The sequence below is a fragment of the Ovis aries genome, chromosome 20, assembly GCF_016772045.2.
Source record: "Ovis aries strain OAR_USU_Benz2616 breed Rambouillet chromosome 20, ARS-UI_Ramb_v3.0, whole genome shotgun sequence".
Classification (NCBI taxonomy): Eukaryota; Metazoa; Chordata; class Mammalia; order Artiodactyla; family Bovidae; genus Ovis; species Ovis aries.
Genome location: NC_056073.1, coordinates 16,492,899 through 16,512,272, shown reverse-complemented (window position 1 = coordinate 16,512,272; position 19,374 = coordinate 16,492,899). Strand labels below are relative to the sequence as shown.

The 19,374-nt window shown below is 41.9% G+C and overlaps 1 protein-coding gene across 9 annotated transcripts in view; it reads right to left on the bottom strand.

The window, feature by feature from the left end:
- BICRAL (BICRA like chromatin remodeling complex associated protein) overlaps window positions 1-19,374 on the bottom strand; it is a 77,697-nt gene that overhangs the window by 25,306 nt on the left and 33,017 nt on the right. For 6 of the 9 annotated variants that reach the window (XM_060403192.1, XM_060403194.1, XM_060403191.1 and 3 more), the window contains 4 exons: window positions 9,028-9,073; window positions 8,516-8,564; window positions 8,358-8,426; window positions 3,868-5,547 (listed from right to left, as the gene is read on the bottom strand). In XM_060403192.1, the coding sequence (XP_060259175.1) occupies window positions 3,868-5,547; window positions 8,358-8,426; window positions 8,516-8,564; window positions 9,028-9,073 (1,844 nt within the window). Of the gene's footprint in view, window positions 1-3,867; window positions 5,548-6,268; window positions 6,386-8,357; window positions 8,427-8,515; window positions 8,565-9,027; window positions 9,074-19,374 lie in introns of all 9 variants that reach the window. The other 3 variants (XM_060403190.1, XM_060403189.1, XM_042237310.2) reach the window with 1 other exon arrangement.

Genomic DNA, 19,374 nt, shown 5'->3' with positions numbered 1-19,374 from the left:
GTTTTCTGTTCTCTAGTTCACCATATTGTCTTTCGTCATTTTTCTAAAAGAGATGGCAAATTGCTTATCAACTATTTTACAGTTAAATGCACATTTTAAATATTTCATGTTTAAATGTGCACTTAAAATGAATTTATAAGTGAAATTCACTCAGTTGTGTTTGACTCTTTGCAACCCCGTGGACTATATAGTCCATGGAATTCTCCAGTCCAGAATACAGGCGTGGGTAGCCTTTCCCTTCTCCAGGGATCTTCCCAACCCAGGGATCAAACCCAGGTCTCCTGCATTGCAGGCAGACACTTTACCCTCTGAAACACCAGGGAAGCCCATGAATTAGTGATTCTAAAACTATTTTCTATGTATTCTAGGACTGGGCAAATAAGCAAATATATTATGTGGCAGGCTTCTTCACTATTAGAAAAGGGAGTGATAAATATGGAAAAGGAGACTTGAATAACGAATCTGGTGGTCCTGGATTAGAACTGAAGTATCAGTATGAACTCACTGTTTTTAACATAGATATATAGATAACAGACAGCTACAGATGTTGTGAATGTGTACACATATGTAAGTCCCAGTTGTGACAACGTCAGTAGCAATGAATATGTAGTGCTCAGATCTTGGCTTCTAAGTACTGTTCTCCACTAGAAAGAGCAAGGCCCCTAAAATGGCGGAATTCCAGGGCAGGGGCAGGAAAGTGAAAGATGAACATGGAACATCATGGTTTCCCAGAAATTAAAAGGCAGTGCTCCAAGCACAGTGGAAACATGTCAGAGGGACCAGCAGCCAATTTGGAGGGGCGCTCAGTGGCCATCAAATCAACTTGAGTGGAACTTCCCCGGCGGTCCAGTAGTTATGACTCTGCGCTGCCAAAGCAGGGGATGTGGATTTAACCCCTCATCAGGGAACTAAGATCCCACATGCCATGCACCCAAAAAATTAAATAAACATATAAATCCCAACAAACCTAAGCATCAAAGTGAAATTTTTAATAAAAGAGCATATGATCTCGTTTCATGTTAAAAAATAATTTTAAAAAATCAATTTGAGCATCAAAATAAATGATTGCAACAATTTTTAACCCATTAAATAAGATAAGAATCTATGAGCCTATACTGATAGAAGTAAAAGGGAGAAACAGGAAAGCTCTTCCTTAGAGCAGAATGCTAACAATTAAGGTAGAATCAACTTGATGGAATTAGAAAGTCTCTATGTGGTGACCATCACAGTAACAGCTGACTGACTAATAACTGATTCAGTTGGGAATTTTCAATGAAAGCTTAAACTAGTTTGTTCAAGTTTGGCAAGAAACGATATCTACATGATCTCAATGTAGCTCCCCAAAGAAGCTTGTTAATGACACATCAGAGATCACATGAAGCAGACCCCACCTTAAGCAAGTGCTCAGAGTTAGCATCACCAGGAGTGGGACAAGTCCACCTCACGAGGACACACGCACCACTTCTGTGCCAATCCTCTCAAAAAGGTGTTGTTGTTTAGTTGTTGAGTCTGACTCTTTGCCACCCCATATGCTATAACCCACTAGCCTCCTCTGTCCATAGGATTTCCCAGGCAAGTGTACCAGAGCGGGTTGCTGTTTCCTTCTCCAGGGGATCTTCCTGAACCAGGGATCAAACCCACATCCACTGCATTGGCAGGCAGATTCTTTACTGCTAAGCCACCAGGGAAGGCCACCAAAAATGTATAACCTGAATTTCATCATGAGGAAACATTAGAGAAACTCTAATTGAGGAACACTCAATAACATAACTGATTTGTACTCTTCAAAAAGTCAAGGTCATAAAAGATGAAGAAACTGTTTCAGATTTAAAGACATGACAATAGAACTAGGCAGTGATCCTAGGTTGGATCCTGGACCATAAAACCAAAACAAAACATATTTTATTCTCTCTTGCCGGAAGGGACATTATTAGGAAAATGAACTACACAGAATAAAGTCTATAGATTTAATAGTAATATTGTAATAATGCTGACTTCTTGGTTTTGATAACAGTACTGTGGTTATGTAGTGGAATGCCCCTGACTTCAAGAAATAAACCTGTTAAGACTGAAGTATGTAGGGGTCAAGAGGCATCATTGCCTGCAATTTACTCTTCAAAACTATATGTGTGTGTTTGTGTATGTGTGTGTGAAACAGAGAGAGAGAGAGAAGAATAAAACAAATGGGGTAAAAAGTTAACATTTGGAGAATCTTGCTGAAGGGTACACGAAAATTCTTTACACTCTTCTTACAACTCTAGTTTTTCTATAAGTCTGACATTACTTCAAAACATACAGAGGGACTTCCCTGGTGGTTCAGTGGCTAATATTCCTCGCTCCCAATGCAGGGGAGCTAGATCCCACATGTCACAACTAATATCGAAGATCTGGCATGCCACAATTAAGACGTGGGACAGCCAAATAAATGTAAACAAAATTTAACAAACAAAACACACAAACAAACAGTTTTGATACCAAAAGTGTACACTGAACATCCTTAATCATAAATAATCTTTGTTTCCTTAGGATTAATGCAGTTACTAAGTCAAAGGTACACAGTTTAAAAAATATTGACCTACGTGGTAGAGAGGAGGTTCTGAGTTCTTCTAAATGCGGAGGAGAAAGGCAGGGAAAATGGAGGAGTTGAGGGGGTATACCACAGCGGGCAGGTGGGGTATGGAACTGGGGCTACAAAACATTCTCAGAATGTGTGAGAGCCAGAAGCCATAGGAGTTCAAGGACTGGCAGATGGGCTGAGGAACCACCGCTGACAAGTGTTTGAAAGACTTCTCAGGAACACCACCTTCACATGGTGTGACTGACTGCCTGGTCATTTACCTGCACACCAGCCTGGTAAGAACAGGCTCAGGCACTTGGTCCATCCAGTGCCCGGATCCTTCCCTCTTGTATGCATCCCTCTGTGCAGGCCAGTTACCCACTGCTGAGTCTCAGTAGGTCCCTGAGCCTTTCCAGTTGGCACCCAAGAAACAGCCACGACTTCTCTCCCCAGTCCACAGTCATAGGACCTAGTGGCTTCTATATGATGCAAGTGAGAGTGAAGCCAAAGCGTCAGTCACTCACTCGTGTCTGACTCTTTGCGACCCCATGGACTGTGACCTGACAGGCTCCTCTGCCCATAGAATTCTCCAGGCAAGAATACTGGAGTGGGTTGCCATTCCCTTCTCCAGCAGATCTTCCCAACCCAGGGATTGACCCTGGGTCTCCCACACTGCAGGAAGATTCTTTACTGTCTGATCCACCAGGGAAATCCCTTGATGTAAGTAAATAATCTGAAATAGTCTTTCCTTTTAAATGCCTATAACACATTCCATCATGTATATGTATTAATACTGGCTCTTTGATCACCTGGAGGAGGAAAATGACAACCCACTCCAGTATTCTGGCCTGAAAAATCCCATGGACAGAGGAGGCTGGCCGGCTAACAGTCCGGGTTGCAAAGAGTTGGACACGATGAGCTAAGCACACACTGAGTATTTGCCATTTGCCAGGGACCATGCTAAGCGCTTTATACAGATTATCTCATTTAACTTTCTCAATAACTATGTGGGATGGTAGTATTATTAATATAAAGTCTATTATACAGATGGAAAAACTTAAGTCTAGAGAGGTTAGTTAAGGTGAGACTTGTTCCCATGGAGTCAAATCCATGAAGTCTCCACCCTAAACCACAAGGCTATGTGGGATAGAACATTTTAACTAAGAAGAAAAAAGGCAATCAATCATAAGTTGAACATCTTAAGATAATAAATTGGGACCCTAGGATGGAAATTATATTCTTTACAAATACATACTCCATTCTTCCCTTCTGCAGTCACCCAAGCATTTGTTTGATGAAGGGGACATTACCTGACAGAAGAGCTGCTGCTGGCTTCCTACTCCAGGTGTGTTACTGAAGGTGCTGGTAGACTTGGAGGAAGGAACTGGAAGACGATGGGACACACTGACCGGTCCTGGAGTCCTGTTTGGCTGGGTCAGCTGATCTCCTGTAAAGTTTGATCCTGATGCACCAGACTGAACCGCAGACCCAAGACTAGGATGGGCAGTGCTGGATGAACTGACGACAGGGAACCGACTAGGTCCTGCCATGCTTGTCACTGAGGGCATGGCGGTGAAGCCAGGTCTTCCTTGGGAGACGCTGCTCTGCCCAGGGGACAGGTGCAAGACGGTGGGTGATGCCTGCTGCAAAGGCACCTGTCCACCGACGATCTGAGGAGAGGCGTGGTTGACAATCACTGGGCTTCCGGAGGCGGCAAATGTCTGCCCAGACACTAACTGGACGGCGGCATTCTGGTTGTTCAGCATCTGTCCAGAATATGGTTGGTTGGTCCTGAGCATGTTGGAAGAGTTTCTGTTCAACATGACATGCTCTGAGGCCACCTGGCCAGAAATGAGCTGAGAGGGCTGAGTCTGAAGAAGCTGCCCATTGATGGTCTGGACGTGGTGTACCGAGTTGGAATTGACAGAAAGGCTCGTAGGTATGAGGAACTGACTCTGGGGTGTGTGAGGCTGGCCCATAGGAGAATGAATAACGATACTGCCCCCGGCACTGCTCACGGCCTGCGAGGTGACGGGCTTCCTTGTGTTCTGTTGGTTTACGATGTTCACGGACATGTGCGGACCAACCACTGAGCCCTGGGGTGAGCTTGCAGAGGCGAACGAGATCCCTTGCTGAACATGGTGCTGTTGTATTCCTAAGTTGTTCGCATTGTATGTGTTTTGCTGACCCATCTGGATAGGCTTTGGCTGGATATTAACCGGGACTTTATTCGAATTTGGTGCAAGACCCCTTTGTATGATGATGTTATGCACAGGTAAAGATGTTTGGAAATTTGTGCTGTTAAACGGAACAGTAACAGGCTGTGCTACTGGGCTGGAACTGGAGTTCCCAAACAAGGAGTTGCCATTAGGAGTCTGTCTGTGAACAAGAAGCCCTCCACTCACATTTGAGGGGGCTTGCTGCCCACCACCCTTTAGTATAATTTGTGATCCATCTAGGTTATTAATAGTCATCATGGAAGGTTGATTACCAAATGACCCAATTAACTGTATTTGTCCAGAACCACTAATCTGGCTGCTATTAGACAAATGCTGGCTGGGCACACTGATCCCCACGTGGTGCATGAAGCCATGGTGCACGCCCACCGTATTGCTTGCCAACGACGTGCCAACAGGCACAGGAGTCACCCCTATAGGCTGCAGCGTCTGACCTGAGTAATTAGGAACATTAGAAGCCTGAGTAAAGGATGCTGATGAAGAGGGATGAAGCTGAGCTTGTGCAAACTGTTGGCTTGAACCTATACTGGCGTCCAGATATGCCTCTTCTGCCAATGTCTGTTCAGTGATATTGGCCTCCTGCAAGGATTTCTGAAGAATGTCGAAAGGTTGGTCCTCACTGAGATCGGGAAGAGGAGAAGACTCAAGCTCATCTTCGAGAAACTGAAGGCTACTTGAAAGTGGCAGTCCATCACTGGGCCCTTCTCCAAGCTGGCTGCTTACAGCTTTGAGGGCTGACTTAGGATCAGCATTCTAAAAAAATAAGCGGGAGGTTACACGGCGTATCTCACCTCTGAAAGAGATTCTTAGAACAAAAAACGAATCTCACTTTTGAATATGAATAAAGCATAACAGTCTGCTTTTTAGACTCAACTCTCCAAACTGCTCATCTTATTCTGACACTTGATTTCCTTAGTAATGATGTTTAAGATTTTTTTTTTTTTGCTAAGTATAAGCATTCATTGCTCTGGTAAATTATTTTATTTTTATTTATTTATTCATTTTGGTAAATTATTTTATAGGGAACAGATCAATAATGCAAACATACTCATGGCTACCTGGGTAGCTTTATTCTTTGAGATAGTGGCACAGACATTATTTTTCAGGATTGTTCCCAAGTCCAAAGCTTGAATGGGACTCAGCCTAGGGTATGTGTATATCCAGGAGACAGCAGTGTCTAGTTCTTTGTACCACAGGAGGAGACGTGAATTTTGCGAGTTCTGAGTGTGGTTCTACTAGATGTCCAGACGGTATCCCAGATTCAGCCTTGACTTTCAAGGTTTCTCAGAACTCCCCTAGTTCTAACCTGTCCCAATCCAGGCAAGATCAGTCTGGATGAAAAGAAGCTTCCCATGTGAAATGAGTGAATGGGCATTTGGTTTCTTAGAAGTAATCAGCTCATTATGATGCTGTAAAAACTGTATCAGTGTCCTATTCAAGAGTAAAAGCTGGTCACCGTTTGTCAAGTGCTCACTTGTGCGTTAGTGTCTGTCCGTAATGAGTCCTTAAGGTCTGGGCATTCCACCAGAGACAACAAGACAGGCATATGCGGAGAACTGAACACAGTTACTGATAAGTCAGAGACACTCCACTGGGCCAGAAGTTTATCATGGGATACGACAGGATTACAAAAGAAAAAAAATGAAATCAATAGTTATTTAACACAAGGTGAAGGCAATGTGAATATACTTTACACTATCAAACTGTATACTTAAAAATGGTTAGGATGGTAAACTTGTTATATATATAGTATAACATAATTAAAAGTTTTTTAAGGTGAAGAAAAACATTTAAAAATAGATCAAGCAAGAATAAACAGTCCAGGGATTCCTTGGTGGTCCAGCAGTTAGGACTTGGTATTTTCACTGCCAGGACCTGGGTTCAATCCCTGCCTGGGGAACTAAGATCCTGTAAGCCGCACAGTGTGACTGAAAAAAAAAAGAAGAATGAACAGTCCAGTTTTCAAAACCCTAGAAATTCTCAGCCATAGGCTAGTAAGGTATGGTGTTCTGGGGGCTAGAAGACGGGAAGAACAAGGTAGAAAAGCAAGACTAGTTCACCTGACACCCAATTAGAACTTGAAGTCACTTGAAAGGAAGTGGGGGAAAGCCACCGAAACCAAGGAGGTGTGTTTGCTTGTTTCTGCAGAGAAAGGTCAAGGCAACAGTGGATTATCTCCTGAGTGGTGATACACAGTAATGTTTTCACAGTGCACAAACTAACAGACCATGGGTTTAAAAGTTCATAGTTTGCAAAGCGTTTAAAATATTTCTACTGCCATGACATAATACAAGTCCCCCCAAATACACCCTGAATGAAACAGCCTGAAGAGTTAGAATCATACTCAGATGGAAGGGGGAGAGCTGGTGAGTAAACATCAGTAGTGTCGGGAAACAGGCTAAGTACCTTCTTTATGGGCTATAGGCATGCATGCGGTTACTGCCCATGCAGAATGAATTTCAGAATTGCTACTGATTCACAAGCCTTACAGGAGATAGTGTTGTGACTTTAAACCCACCCCTAGCATGTGGAGGCTCTGACATACTTTGCACACACTCCAATACTTTAAAGAACTGTACATTCCTAAGAACTTTCCAAATGCTACTCCAATGGTACTCCATATTATGGATGAAGAAAATAAAGACCCTGATGACGACAATAAGTTGACATTAACTGAACAGTGTGCCCATGGACTAGTTCCATTCATCTTAACCAGCCTGTGAGGTAGAGCTAGCATTCTCCTGGATTTACAAATAAAGAATCCGAGCCTCATAGAGATTTAGTAATATAAGCAAGGCTACAGAGCTAGAAAGGGGCAGAGCAAGGATTCAGACTTGGGCAGCGGGACTCTGGGCTATCATCCATGGAGAACAAAGCAGTTAAGAGATTAGAGCAACATGGGCTTAAACACAGCCATCTGGATATAGTTTCCAGGCAGGACTCCCCTGTCCCCCAGGTCAGATTTCTTATCTAGATGCTCCTAGAATTTAAGGACCTGCACCCTGGAACCTGGTGGCCTGGGTTCAATTCCAAGCTCTGCAACTCCTGGCTGTGTAACACTCGGTAAGTACCAATCTTCAGTTGCCTCATCTTCAAATATGGATACTAACAGCACCTAGTATAGCTCACGGAATTATTGTAAGGGTTAGTGTGGTTGATATTGGTTAAGCTCTTAGTGCCAAGAACATAGAGTGCTTAATAGGTGTCAGTTACTATGATCTTTTCCTCGCTTAAGATGAAAAGGATGAGAACATAACCATAATTCAGAAGGATTTTTTCTTAAAGCTTATGTAACAGTGTTCAAAAGCCTCTAAGTTTTTCAGATTATGTGTCTGTGGCATTTTAGAAAGAAAACTGAAAGCTAAGGAAAATGGTAAAGTAAAAATCTTAATAGGCTAAGTTAAAAGTAGAAACTGTCAACATAATTCAATAGATTTTCCTCTTGTGGCAACTGCAAAAGACGAAGTGAGGATTCCCATCATGATCCAAAAGCAATTATAGTTTCCAGTCAGCAGGCATCAATGAGACAGAAACACCTGATCACTGCAGTTTCCAATACTCACACTAGAGTTGGCGAAAATCGAATTTGAATTGGCTGCAGAATATCCTGCGTTAGTCAAGTCCTCATTGCTCTGCAAAGGTACAAATTCAAAAAAATGATCACTCAGACTGTAAAAGAAGCAGCAAAACGTACGACTGTGACAGCCTGCGTATTACTCACCGATTTATTACTAGGTCCATGTAGAAAATAGTTCAATGCTTGTGGGTCTCTAGAAAACAACAACCAGAGACAACAGCAAATGAATGCATTACTTATGTGTAGGGTCATTTTTACTAGGGTAAAAAGAAAATAACATATTAGCTCAAGTAAAATCCTCTCCTTGCTTTAAAACTATTAGTAGTTTTCATCTGTTTTGTTTTGCTGTCATTCCATTTCCTACTAGCACTCATTTCGGCCTCCTAGGATTTCTTAGAAAATAAATGTAACAAAGGATTACCTAATGATGACTCCTACGTTAATCCATGTCACTCTGTCTTCCTACTATACCTATATATACCTATAGGTAGGCATATTATACTTACCTACTCTACCTATATATATCTACTATACCTATGATGATTATTTAATTTTTATTTAAAAAATCCACTTGGTTTCAATGTGCTTATTAGGTTGTGTCAGTACAGCAGACCTCACACACTCAATTCACCCCAATCCCGGAATGAGTGTCTTACCCAATAAGATCAAGGAGACACGAGTCGTCATCATCATCCATGACAACTATAAAGAAAAGGAATAAGAAAGCACTGTTTCAGCAGAGCAGATTAAAGCCACCAGCATCAACGCAACACAAAAATATACCTTATACTTTCCTAGATAAATAACTGTAATTCATGTGCATTTCCCGCTAATTGCTTATTATGAATGTGATTTTTAAAATTTTTGTGGTCATTCAAGAGATCAAATATTCAATTTAAATTGTTTTTATTGAACACAAATCCTGAACTTACAAGTCAAAAAGGAATCCAGACAAATCTAAGGGGGTTGGCAGCAAACTTTCACATGCAATTCCCCACAAGGGGAATAAACCAGGAACAGTAACTTCCTCAAAAAGTACAGTGAACAAGAGGAGCAATCACAGCTCTGTTTTTAAAAAAATCCCGTGCATACAGAGGTCTTTGAATTTTGTGACTACATGTTTCCAAACCTGGTGAGCAATCTGGATTTCTAGCCATATTTTAGCTATCCTTAGGAAAACAGAAAAGTCTATTCTCCCTACTTTTTGAGACAGAAGAGGCACCGTTGCCCCAGGCAGTACTGTGACAGGCTTTGCACTGAAGGTCCCAAGTTCCTCCCTCCACAGCAGCAATGCCAACTGTTCAGTTGTAAACAGTGTACATCCTAACTACAATCTTTAAAGTAGAAACTCTCAACTCCCAGTTCACCGCAGCTCTAAGCCCAAAGCTCCCTCTCTCCCCAGCCATCGACAGCATCCAGCTCAGCCAGCACAATCTCTGTGTTCTGGCTGAAACAATAACAACTGTACAAATTCCAAGAGTGGTTCTCCCCCTTTCTTTCTCCTCCCTCCCCCGAGATCCGGGAAACTTACACTAGTGATCCGACACCTGGCAACATTGCTTCGCACCCATTTCGAGCCATGCGTGGAATAATTTACATCATGGAATGCCAAGGCCAAGAGTTCTGGAGCCGTTGGAAAGGGCAGTTGTGAACGGCAGTTGGACGGAGGAATGAAATCCTGAAGAGATGCCCAGAAGAAGGACACGCCCGAAGAAGGCAGAGTTTCTACTAAGGTTTTTTTTTTCTTGGTTAAAACTGCCATCTCCTCTCCACTTCCCCCCAACTTCCCATCCTATTGGTCACAAGGCCAAACAAATATAAAAATTACTCCTGCCACATGAAGGGAAACTTGCTTTCCTCAGGAAGGGTCTGGAAGGGGTAAGTATCCCCCCATGTGGGACCTCCCCATTGGTGGGTGACAGGGTTCAGCTGCTGGGGATTATCCCTCTGGATCATCGGTGGAGAGGAGAGCTGATGGGAGACAGGAGGAGGTCAGTGTGGACAGCTTATCCAATGCTAACAGCCATGGCCACAACTGTGGGAGGAGCTTGGGCCAAGTGAAAACTGTGTCTAGGGCTCAGACGCTGAGTTACCCAGGGGCATTCTAGGATGACTTTACTAACATGGCTTTTGAGGGGTGAAAAGGGACAGGAAGGAGAAATTGGAAAACTACCATCAAGTAGATATGGTAGAAATTTGTGTGAAGGTCTGCCCTTAAATCCTGACATTTAGCATGCAGAACCACATTAGCTGTTGCTCATTACTGTTCCCTGGGCTGGTCTCCCAGACATCCCAATCACAGGGACTACATTAGCTAATTATGATGTATAATTAAGCCTATAAAATGCATATTATTTCTTTACTTAAATATGACTATTTAATTGGAGCTCCACTGTACCCTCTGTAAATTCATTTTTTAAGTGTCTGTTTTCAGAACAAACTAAATGTATGTGAAAAATAGCTTGCATCAGGGCAGAACCCTTTCCCATCTCTCCCTGGTTCCCTTTACACCCGTGTCAGCTCCTCCAGCGCACGAGATGCCCCAGGGTTAATGCACACACACCGAGACAGGAAGGCAGCACCAGTCGCTCCTCCCAAGTGTCACTGCCACCAAGACTTTCAAGCACAGAGAGCATCTGCTACCCCACAGTTCAGTGACAAGCTACTCCCTGAGTAGACTCAATACAAGAGCAATTGTACAAGAGGGATGAAATTACAAGCCACTGCACATCCTCCCCTACCAAACCAAGTGGGCTGCCCAGACACTTGACAGAACACTCACTGGGGATATCCACCCTACTCAGGGCATCAGTCCTGCCAGACAGACCTTTTCCTCCAGCGCCCCTTGGGTAGAATTCCACAAGCCTTTATAGTCAGGGGTACTCTGAGAATTCTACTTTTTAAAGGGCCACACTCTTTTTGACTAAACAGTTTCAGATTAGAAGAGATGACTCTTACCTCTACACACCCAGCTCTACATGGTGCCCAAACACAGTCACACACAGCCCAAGCCAGTATTTCTTTCCCCAGGAGGACAGATGGCCCCATCAGAGTACATCTACCAGAGTGAATGTGTAGAAATTGACTAGGACTCGAAAGCGGAAAGTCAACCTGAGGATAGAAACTAATAACTCCAAAGTGAAGAGCTGAGTTTTTCGTGGAAAGATTCTCCCATTACTTCTGGGCTCTCGTTGAAGCCCTCATTAAAGTAATGACTCTGGATTCACAAGATGGGCCTCTGGCCTCCCCTCTTCCAAGAGGAAGTCCCTAGATCAGAGGTTACAAACTACTTCTTGGTTTCACACACTAGAGCAAGACACATCCCCTGGATGATAGCAGTTTGCAGCAGTAGGATCTGGCAGGGAGAGAAGGGGACTGCAGTTCCTATAGGTGCCCCAAGAGATCAGAAGGCACTGCCCAGACACACCTGAATACCACTTTTTTTAAAAAAAAAATTGATTTATTTTTACTTCTTGGCCACATGTGGGATCTTGGTTCCCTGATCCAAGACTGAATCAGCGCCCCATGCATTAGAAGTGCAACGTTTTAAGCATGGGTCACCAGGGAAATCCCTGACTACCACTCCTAGAAAGTGAACGCTAATATTTAAAATTGCTCATACTGTTCTTAATCAAGAAGGCAATGTAAAACTGACATTTCAAGTCAGCGGGAGAAAACATTAGCCCTCTAGAGAAGAGAAGGTGGATCCATACCTCCTATCTTACACAAAAATAAATTCCAGATGGATCTAAGAGTTAAACGTGCGGGGGGCGGGGAAGGGAGGAGAAGAGACTTACAGTTTAAGAAAAACATATCGGAGAATTTTGTTTTTATAATCTTGGAGTAGGGAAAGGATAAGTATGTCACAAGACGCAGAAGTCTGCCAAATTTGATGACAAAAATTTTTTTAATTATGCATGATAAAAGAAAAAAAATGAACAAAGATTTAAAAACAAATGAAAAAAGTGGGGAAAACACATTTGGTTCATATCACAAGCAGCTTTTCTCCCTAATACATAAAGAGCTCATATTTTTAAAAAGGTCAGCTACCCTGCAGTAAACCAAAGGGTATGAAAAATCAGTCCATAAAAAAGGAAAGACAAGTAGCCCCTAAATGTGTAAAAGTAATTACCCTCACTTAGAATAAGAGAAATGCAAATGAAAATTACAATGAGATAAGATTATTTGTCAGACTGGCAAAGATAAAGTTTAAGGACTATGCTAGTCAGGAAATGGGAAGCAGAGACTTTCACACTTTGGTAGTGAGAGCGTTACTCTTGCCTGGAGAATCCCAGGGATTGGGGAGCCTGGTAGGCTACTGTCTATGGGGTCGCACAGAGTCAGACACAACTGAAGCGACTTAGTTGCAGCAGCAGTGAGAGCATAAACTCTGGAGAGGGCAACTACTTTAAAAATTTTAAATGCATGAATCATGTCACCTAGCAAACATTTCCAGGTGCTTGTCCTACAGATATTCTTGCACAAGTGTGAAATGCTGTGTGTATAAGACTATCCAATGCAGGGGACTTCCCTAGCGGTCAGGGGGCTAAGTCTCCACACTTATCCACTGTAGCATGATTGGTTTTTAACAATAGACTATAAAAATCTAGAGGGGAGGAGTATGGGATTTCTTTTTAACGTGATGGAAATGTTGTGGAATCAAACCACGGAAAACTGTACACTTTAAAGGGTGAATCTTATGGTACTGAAATTATATTTAAAGCATTAAAAAAAATGAAATGAAAGAGGTATGCACCTTTCTTGTTCCTTTGATCATATACCTTTCCAAGTCAGTTCGTATGCATCTGCCTCATTATTTTCAATGGCTGTGTAACAATCCATTGTGTGGGTAAATATAATTGATACCCAAGTGTTGGGTAAAGGGAAAATATATACATGTGCTTATAAATATCCAGACCCTGAAATAAGGCACAAATAACCAGCAATACCAGCTGCTTCTGCGAGGGAAACTGGGTGGCTGGATTTTGGGCTTTACCTGTTTGGGGCCTGGGTTTGATTCCAGGTTAGGAAACTAAGATCCAACAAGCTGAGCAGTGGCCCCCACCCCAATACAATTAATAAAACAAAGAGGATAGGGAGATCCATGAAACACAAGAACCTCAAGTCAGGCTCACTCTCAGTAAGCATACTGGACATCAAATACTTGGAAAATTTTCAAGCAGTCCAGTGCCCTCAAGAATAACCTACATCAGCTATCTCAGAAGAAATACCTTACAGACAGTTTGATATTCAAGATCACACAAAGATTTTAAAGACCGCCAAGCCAGAGATAAAAAGGAAGATGGTAGGCTATATATATACATATATATATATTTTTTTTTACATAGGAGGAAAAAATCGGAGCTCTTATATCAAGAAATGTGTTGGTTTCAAGAACAAATTTCAGGAAAGCTAGCTAAGCAAATCAATTCTACTGATTTAAGACATTATAACCTAGGAGCAGAAGAAAACATTAAAAGTCATAACACAGGATTTCAAATAATTCACAAAATGAAATCTGTTATGTGACTGCATCACAAATGATTCTCTTCTCTCCCTTATATGCTTTTCTGTTTTCTCTTCTTCCAAAAACATTATCTAGTGAAAATGATGACTAGTAAGCTAAAACTTTAAAAGATCATCAAGAATCAATAAAACAGGTTATCTTACCAACATACAAAAAAAATTACTGACATTTGCTTTATTTGCGTTGATTTGGTATAGCATCAGTATATGTCATAATTTTCCAATCATTCACAAATTTGCCTTTAAAAGGTGCTGAGCTAGAACAGGGATCAGTAGGAAACTTTATTTAAGCAGTCCTGAGATGGAAATACCAGACCACCTGACCTGCCTCTTGAGAAATCTGTATGCAGGTCAAGAAGCAACAGTTAGAACTGGACATGGAACAACAGACTGGTTCCAAATAGGCAAAGGAGTACGTCAAGGCTGTATATTGTCACCCTGCTTATTAACTTCTATGCAGAGTACATCATGAGAAACACTGGGCTGGAGGAAGCACAAGCTGGAATCAAAATTGCCAGGAAAAATATCAATAACGTCAGATATGCAGATGACACCACCCTTATGGCAGAAAGTGAAGAGGAACTAAAAAGCTTCTTGATGAAAGTGAAAGCGGAGAGTGAAAAAGTTGGCTTAAAGCTCAACATTCAGAAAACGAAGATCATGGCATCCGGTCCCATCACTTCATAGGAAATAGACGGGGAAACAGTGGAAACTGTGTCAAACTTTATTTTGGGGGGCTCCAAAATCACTGCAGATGGTGATTGCAGCCATGAAATTAAAAGACACTTACTCCTTGGAAGAAAAGTTATGACCAACCCAGACAGCATATTCAAAAGCAGAGACATTCTTTTGCTGACTAAGGTCCATCTAGTCAAGGCTACGGTTTTTCCAGTGATCATGTATGGATGTGAGAGTTGGACTGTGAAGAAGGCTGAGCACCGAAGAATTGATGCTTTTGAACTGTGGTGTTGGAGAAGACTCTTGAGGGTCCCTTGGACTGCAAGGAGATCCAACCAATCCATTCTGAAGATCAGCCCTGGGATTTCTTTGGAAGGAATGATGCTAAAGCTGAAGCTCCAGTACTTTGGCCACCTCATGCGAAGAGTTGACTCATTGGAAAAGACTCTGATGCTGGGAGGGAATGGGGGCAGGAGGAGAAGGGGACGACAGAGGATGAGATGGCTGGATGGCATCACAGACTTGATGGACATGAGTCTGAGTGAACTCTGGGAGAGGGTGATGGACAGGGAGGCTTGGCATGCTGCGATTCATGGGGTCGCAAAGAGTCGGACACGACTGAGCGACTGAACTGAAACTGAAATGAGCTATGGAATGGGTAGTCTTCTCAAGTGATCTCTGAAGGTATGATGAGCTGTAGTCACTTTTATTTTTACCCATATATTTACCAGTTCCAGTGCTGTTCAATCCTTTGACCGAATTCAGATTTCATCTGGTATCCTTTCCCCCCTTCTGAAGGATTTCCTTTAATATTTTGAAGTACAGATCTGGTGATGAATTCTTTCATATGTCTTTAAATGTTTATTTTGCCTTAATTTTTGAAATGTATTTCACTGGGTATATATAGTTCTGTCACTGAGCCCCTAAGTCATGTCAAATGCTTTGCCACACCATGGACGGCAGCATTCCAGGCTGCCTGTCCATCACTATCTCCTGGAGTTTGCTCAAACTCCTGTCTATTGAGCCTGTTTTCTTTTGGTTCTTCAAAGATACTGCTACACTGTTTCTTGCTTGCCCTGTTTCTAAACAGAATTCTGTGGTTCTCACTTTTGTCCTTTTGTACAGAACACGTCTCCCCTCCCCACCCTCATCCCCCACCCCCGATACTTTAAAGATTTTTCTCCTTATCACTGGTTTTAAGCACTTTGATTATGATGTGCCTTGGCAATGTTTTCTTCATGTTTCTTGTGTTTGGGATTCATTAAATTTCCATAATCTGTAAGTTTGTAATCTTCCTCCAATTTAGAATAATTGCAGCCACTGTTGTTGTCGTTTGTGGTTCAGTTGCTAAGTGGTGGCAGACTCTTTGCGACCTTGTGGACTGCAGCACGCCAGGCTTCCCTGTTCTTCACTATCTCCCTGAGCTTGCTCAAACTCATGCCCATTGAGCTAGTGATGCCATCCAACCATCTCAGGCTCTGTCGCCTCCTTCTCTTCCTGCCCTCAATTTTCCCCAGCAGCAGGGTCTTTTTCAATGAGTCAGCTCTTCCCATCAGGTGGCCAAAATATTGGAGCTTCAGCATCAGTCCTCCCAATGAATATTCAGGGTTGATTTCCTTTAGGATCGACTGATCTGATCTCCTTGCTATCCAAGGGACTCTCAAGGAGTCTTCTCCAGCACCGCAGTCTGAAAGCGTCAATTCTTTGGTGTTCAACTTTCTTATGATCCAACTCTCACATCCGTACGTGACTACTGGAAAAATTATAGCTTTGACTGTGATGGACCCTTGCCGGCAAAGCAATGTGTCTGATTTTTAATAGGTTTGTCATAGTTTTTCTTTTAAGGAGCAAGTATCTTTTAATTTCATGGCTTCAGTCACCATCCACAGTGATTTTGGAGCCCAAGAAAAGAAAATCTGCCACTGTTTCCACTTTTCCCCCATCTATTCGCCATGAAGTGATGGGACCAGACACCATGATCTTAGTTTTTTGAATGTTGAGTTTTAAGCCAGCTTTTTCACTCTCCTCTCTCACCTTCATCAAGAGGCTCTTTAGTTTGTCTTTGCTTTCTGTCATTAGAGTGATATCATTTGCATATTTGAGGTTGTTGATATTTCTCCCAGCAATCTTGATTCTAGCTTGTGAGTCATCCAGCCCAGTATTTCACATGATGTACTCTGCGTATGAATTAAATAAGCAGGGTGACAATACACAGCCTGGAAGTACTCTTTTCCCAATTTTGAACTAGTCTGTTGTTCTATGTCTGGTTCTAACTGCTGCTTCTTGACCTGCATACAGGCTTCTCGGGAGGCAGGCAAGCTGATCTTGAATAGTTGCAGCCATTACTTTATATTCTCTGTCTCCTATCCTTCCTTCAGGGACTCCAATTACCTATGATTGTGCTGCTTTTAAGTGGCTCCACAGCTCACTGGTGCTGTTTCGAAACTTTTTAAGTGCCCTTTTATATCTCCAGTTTTCATTTAGGATAGTTTCTATTGCTGTGTCTTCAAGCACACTAATCTTCCCTTCTGCAGTGTCTAATCACTTATTAATCCTATCCAATGTATTTTTAAATTTTCAACCATTTAGTTTTCATCTCTAGTAGTTGGGTATTTTTTAAAAAATACCTTTCTTGTCTTTAATATGTTCAATCTTTCCTCTCCCTTCTTGAAATTATGCAGAATAGTGACAACTTTTTAATATCGCTCTCTACTAATTCTATCATTTGTATCATTTCTGGGTCTGTCTCTACTGATTGATCTTTTCTCTCCTTATAATGGGTAGTGTTTTTCTCCTTTGTATGCTGAGTAATCTTTTGGATTGGATTCCAGACATTGCTAACTTTACATTATTGAGTACTGGATATTTTTCTATTTTAACTCTCTCTAGAACACAGTTAGGTTGGTTGTAGGAATAGTTTGATTCTCTTGAGGTCTGATTTTAAGCTTTGTCAGTCTTTAGTCTAGGGTCAGTTTTGCCCAATACCCACCTGAGTACTTCACTTGATACTACAGAATTGTAAGGATTTTGCACTCTTACAAGTGGAAATACAAACTATTCTCTGCCCTGTGTGACCTCCAAGTGTTAATTCCTCTAATCCTTTTGGTTGGTTCTTTCCCAGGACTTGGGTAGTTTCCCCATATGCATGAACTGACTGGGTATCAGCTGAAGAGTCAAGGGAGACACTCTCCAGGGTTTTATATTTATCTCACTGCAGCTCTCTTCTCTGGTGCTCTGCCCCCACGAGTTTAGCCACTTTTACATGCCAGCACCATCAGCTCAACTCAAGAAGACTACCAGGTGTCATCCGGGTTCCTTTTCCTGGTGCTGTGGCCTGGAAACTCTCCCCAGACAGGACACTGGGGAAGTTACAGGGCCCATCTTACGCCTTTTCTCTTTCTCATGAGTCACTGTCCTGGGCTGCCTGATAGTCAATGTCTAATAACCATGTTCTATCTAATTTTTAACTTTTATGAAAGAAGGTCAATCCAGTCCCTATTATTCCATCTTTGGAAGAAATTACTTTAGGAGGTAAGAACAGCTTATATGAGTTCATTAGCATGAATTGTGGGATCAGAGAATCCTTAAAGGAGGAGGGAAGGAGAAAAGGAGGACAGTAAATTGCTTTAGCCCTGCCTCCTTCTGTTTTCTACCCTGAAAAAAAGCTTAGGGAACGGGGAAACCTGCTTCTTTAATTACTACATTTAATGAAGTTGCTCGGTGGGTGAAGAGAGTAAATATTTAACCAACACTCAGTGCCCACTATGTGCCAGGTCTTGTGTTAAGGACTGGGAATGTTGAATGAGTATGACATAAAATGCAATGGTAAATACAGATACCCTTAGCATTTTTGTAGGACTGTAAAAGCAAGGCCAAAAAGTAAGTTACTGTGTTTATTTAAGCAAACAATATCCCAATAAGTGTCATGACCAACAAGTTAACACCATAAAACAGCCACTTACCCAGGGAAAGTAACTGTTTATGTCACCTAGGATATAAAGTATTCTCATCTTATTTCTTTTATTATATTGTTATTGTTATGGACTGTTAAATTTTGCAATTGTAAGGCTGTGTCAGACTTTCTGGCACAGTTCCTAACTGTAAGGAATTCACTCTCTTTTGGAAGACAGATGTAATAATTCAACGCAACGCAATGTAAGAAGTCCTAGAGCTTTTGCAGGGGGTTCCCAAGCTTCTTCAGGTGAAGTCACTGGTCGTTTTTTGTGAAATAATACACTTTGCTAGAACAAAAATGACTATATCCTCACAGTTATACCCATATGTAATAAAAGGAAACTGTCAAACTCAGCATGATGGCTTCTGAGTTGTTAGTCAACCAAGAACTTCACTTATTTTGTCACCAGCTAGAGCCCACTAGCAGCAAGGAAGAAAGGTGGAAAAAACTAAAACATTATTAGGAGGAAAAGTTAGGAACCAAAGAATTCCTTGAAGTCAGAAAAGATGACCATTATTAATGTAGGCAATTATCAGTATTTCATGGTTCAACTCATGAAATACAAAGTTTGGGAATTCCCTGGTGGTCTAGTGGTTAGGACTGTGGACTTCCAATGCAGGGAACATGGTTCGATCCCTGGTCAGGGAACTAAGATCCTGCTGTACAGCCAAAAAAAAGAAAAGAAAGAAAGGAAAAAAAAAAAGACTTTGAAAGCCTTTAAGTTGCTTTACTTTTCAACTTGGAACAAGGTGAAGTAGACACAAACCTAATAAATTAAGAATCAAGCTCACTACACAACGTACCATAACATGGGAAGAAAGAGGGACCGATCTGAGGGGGTAAG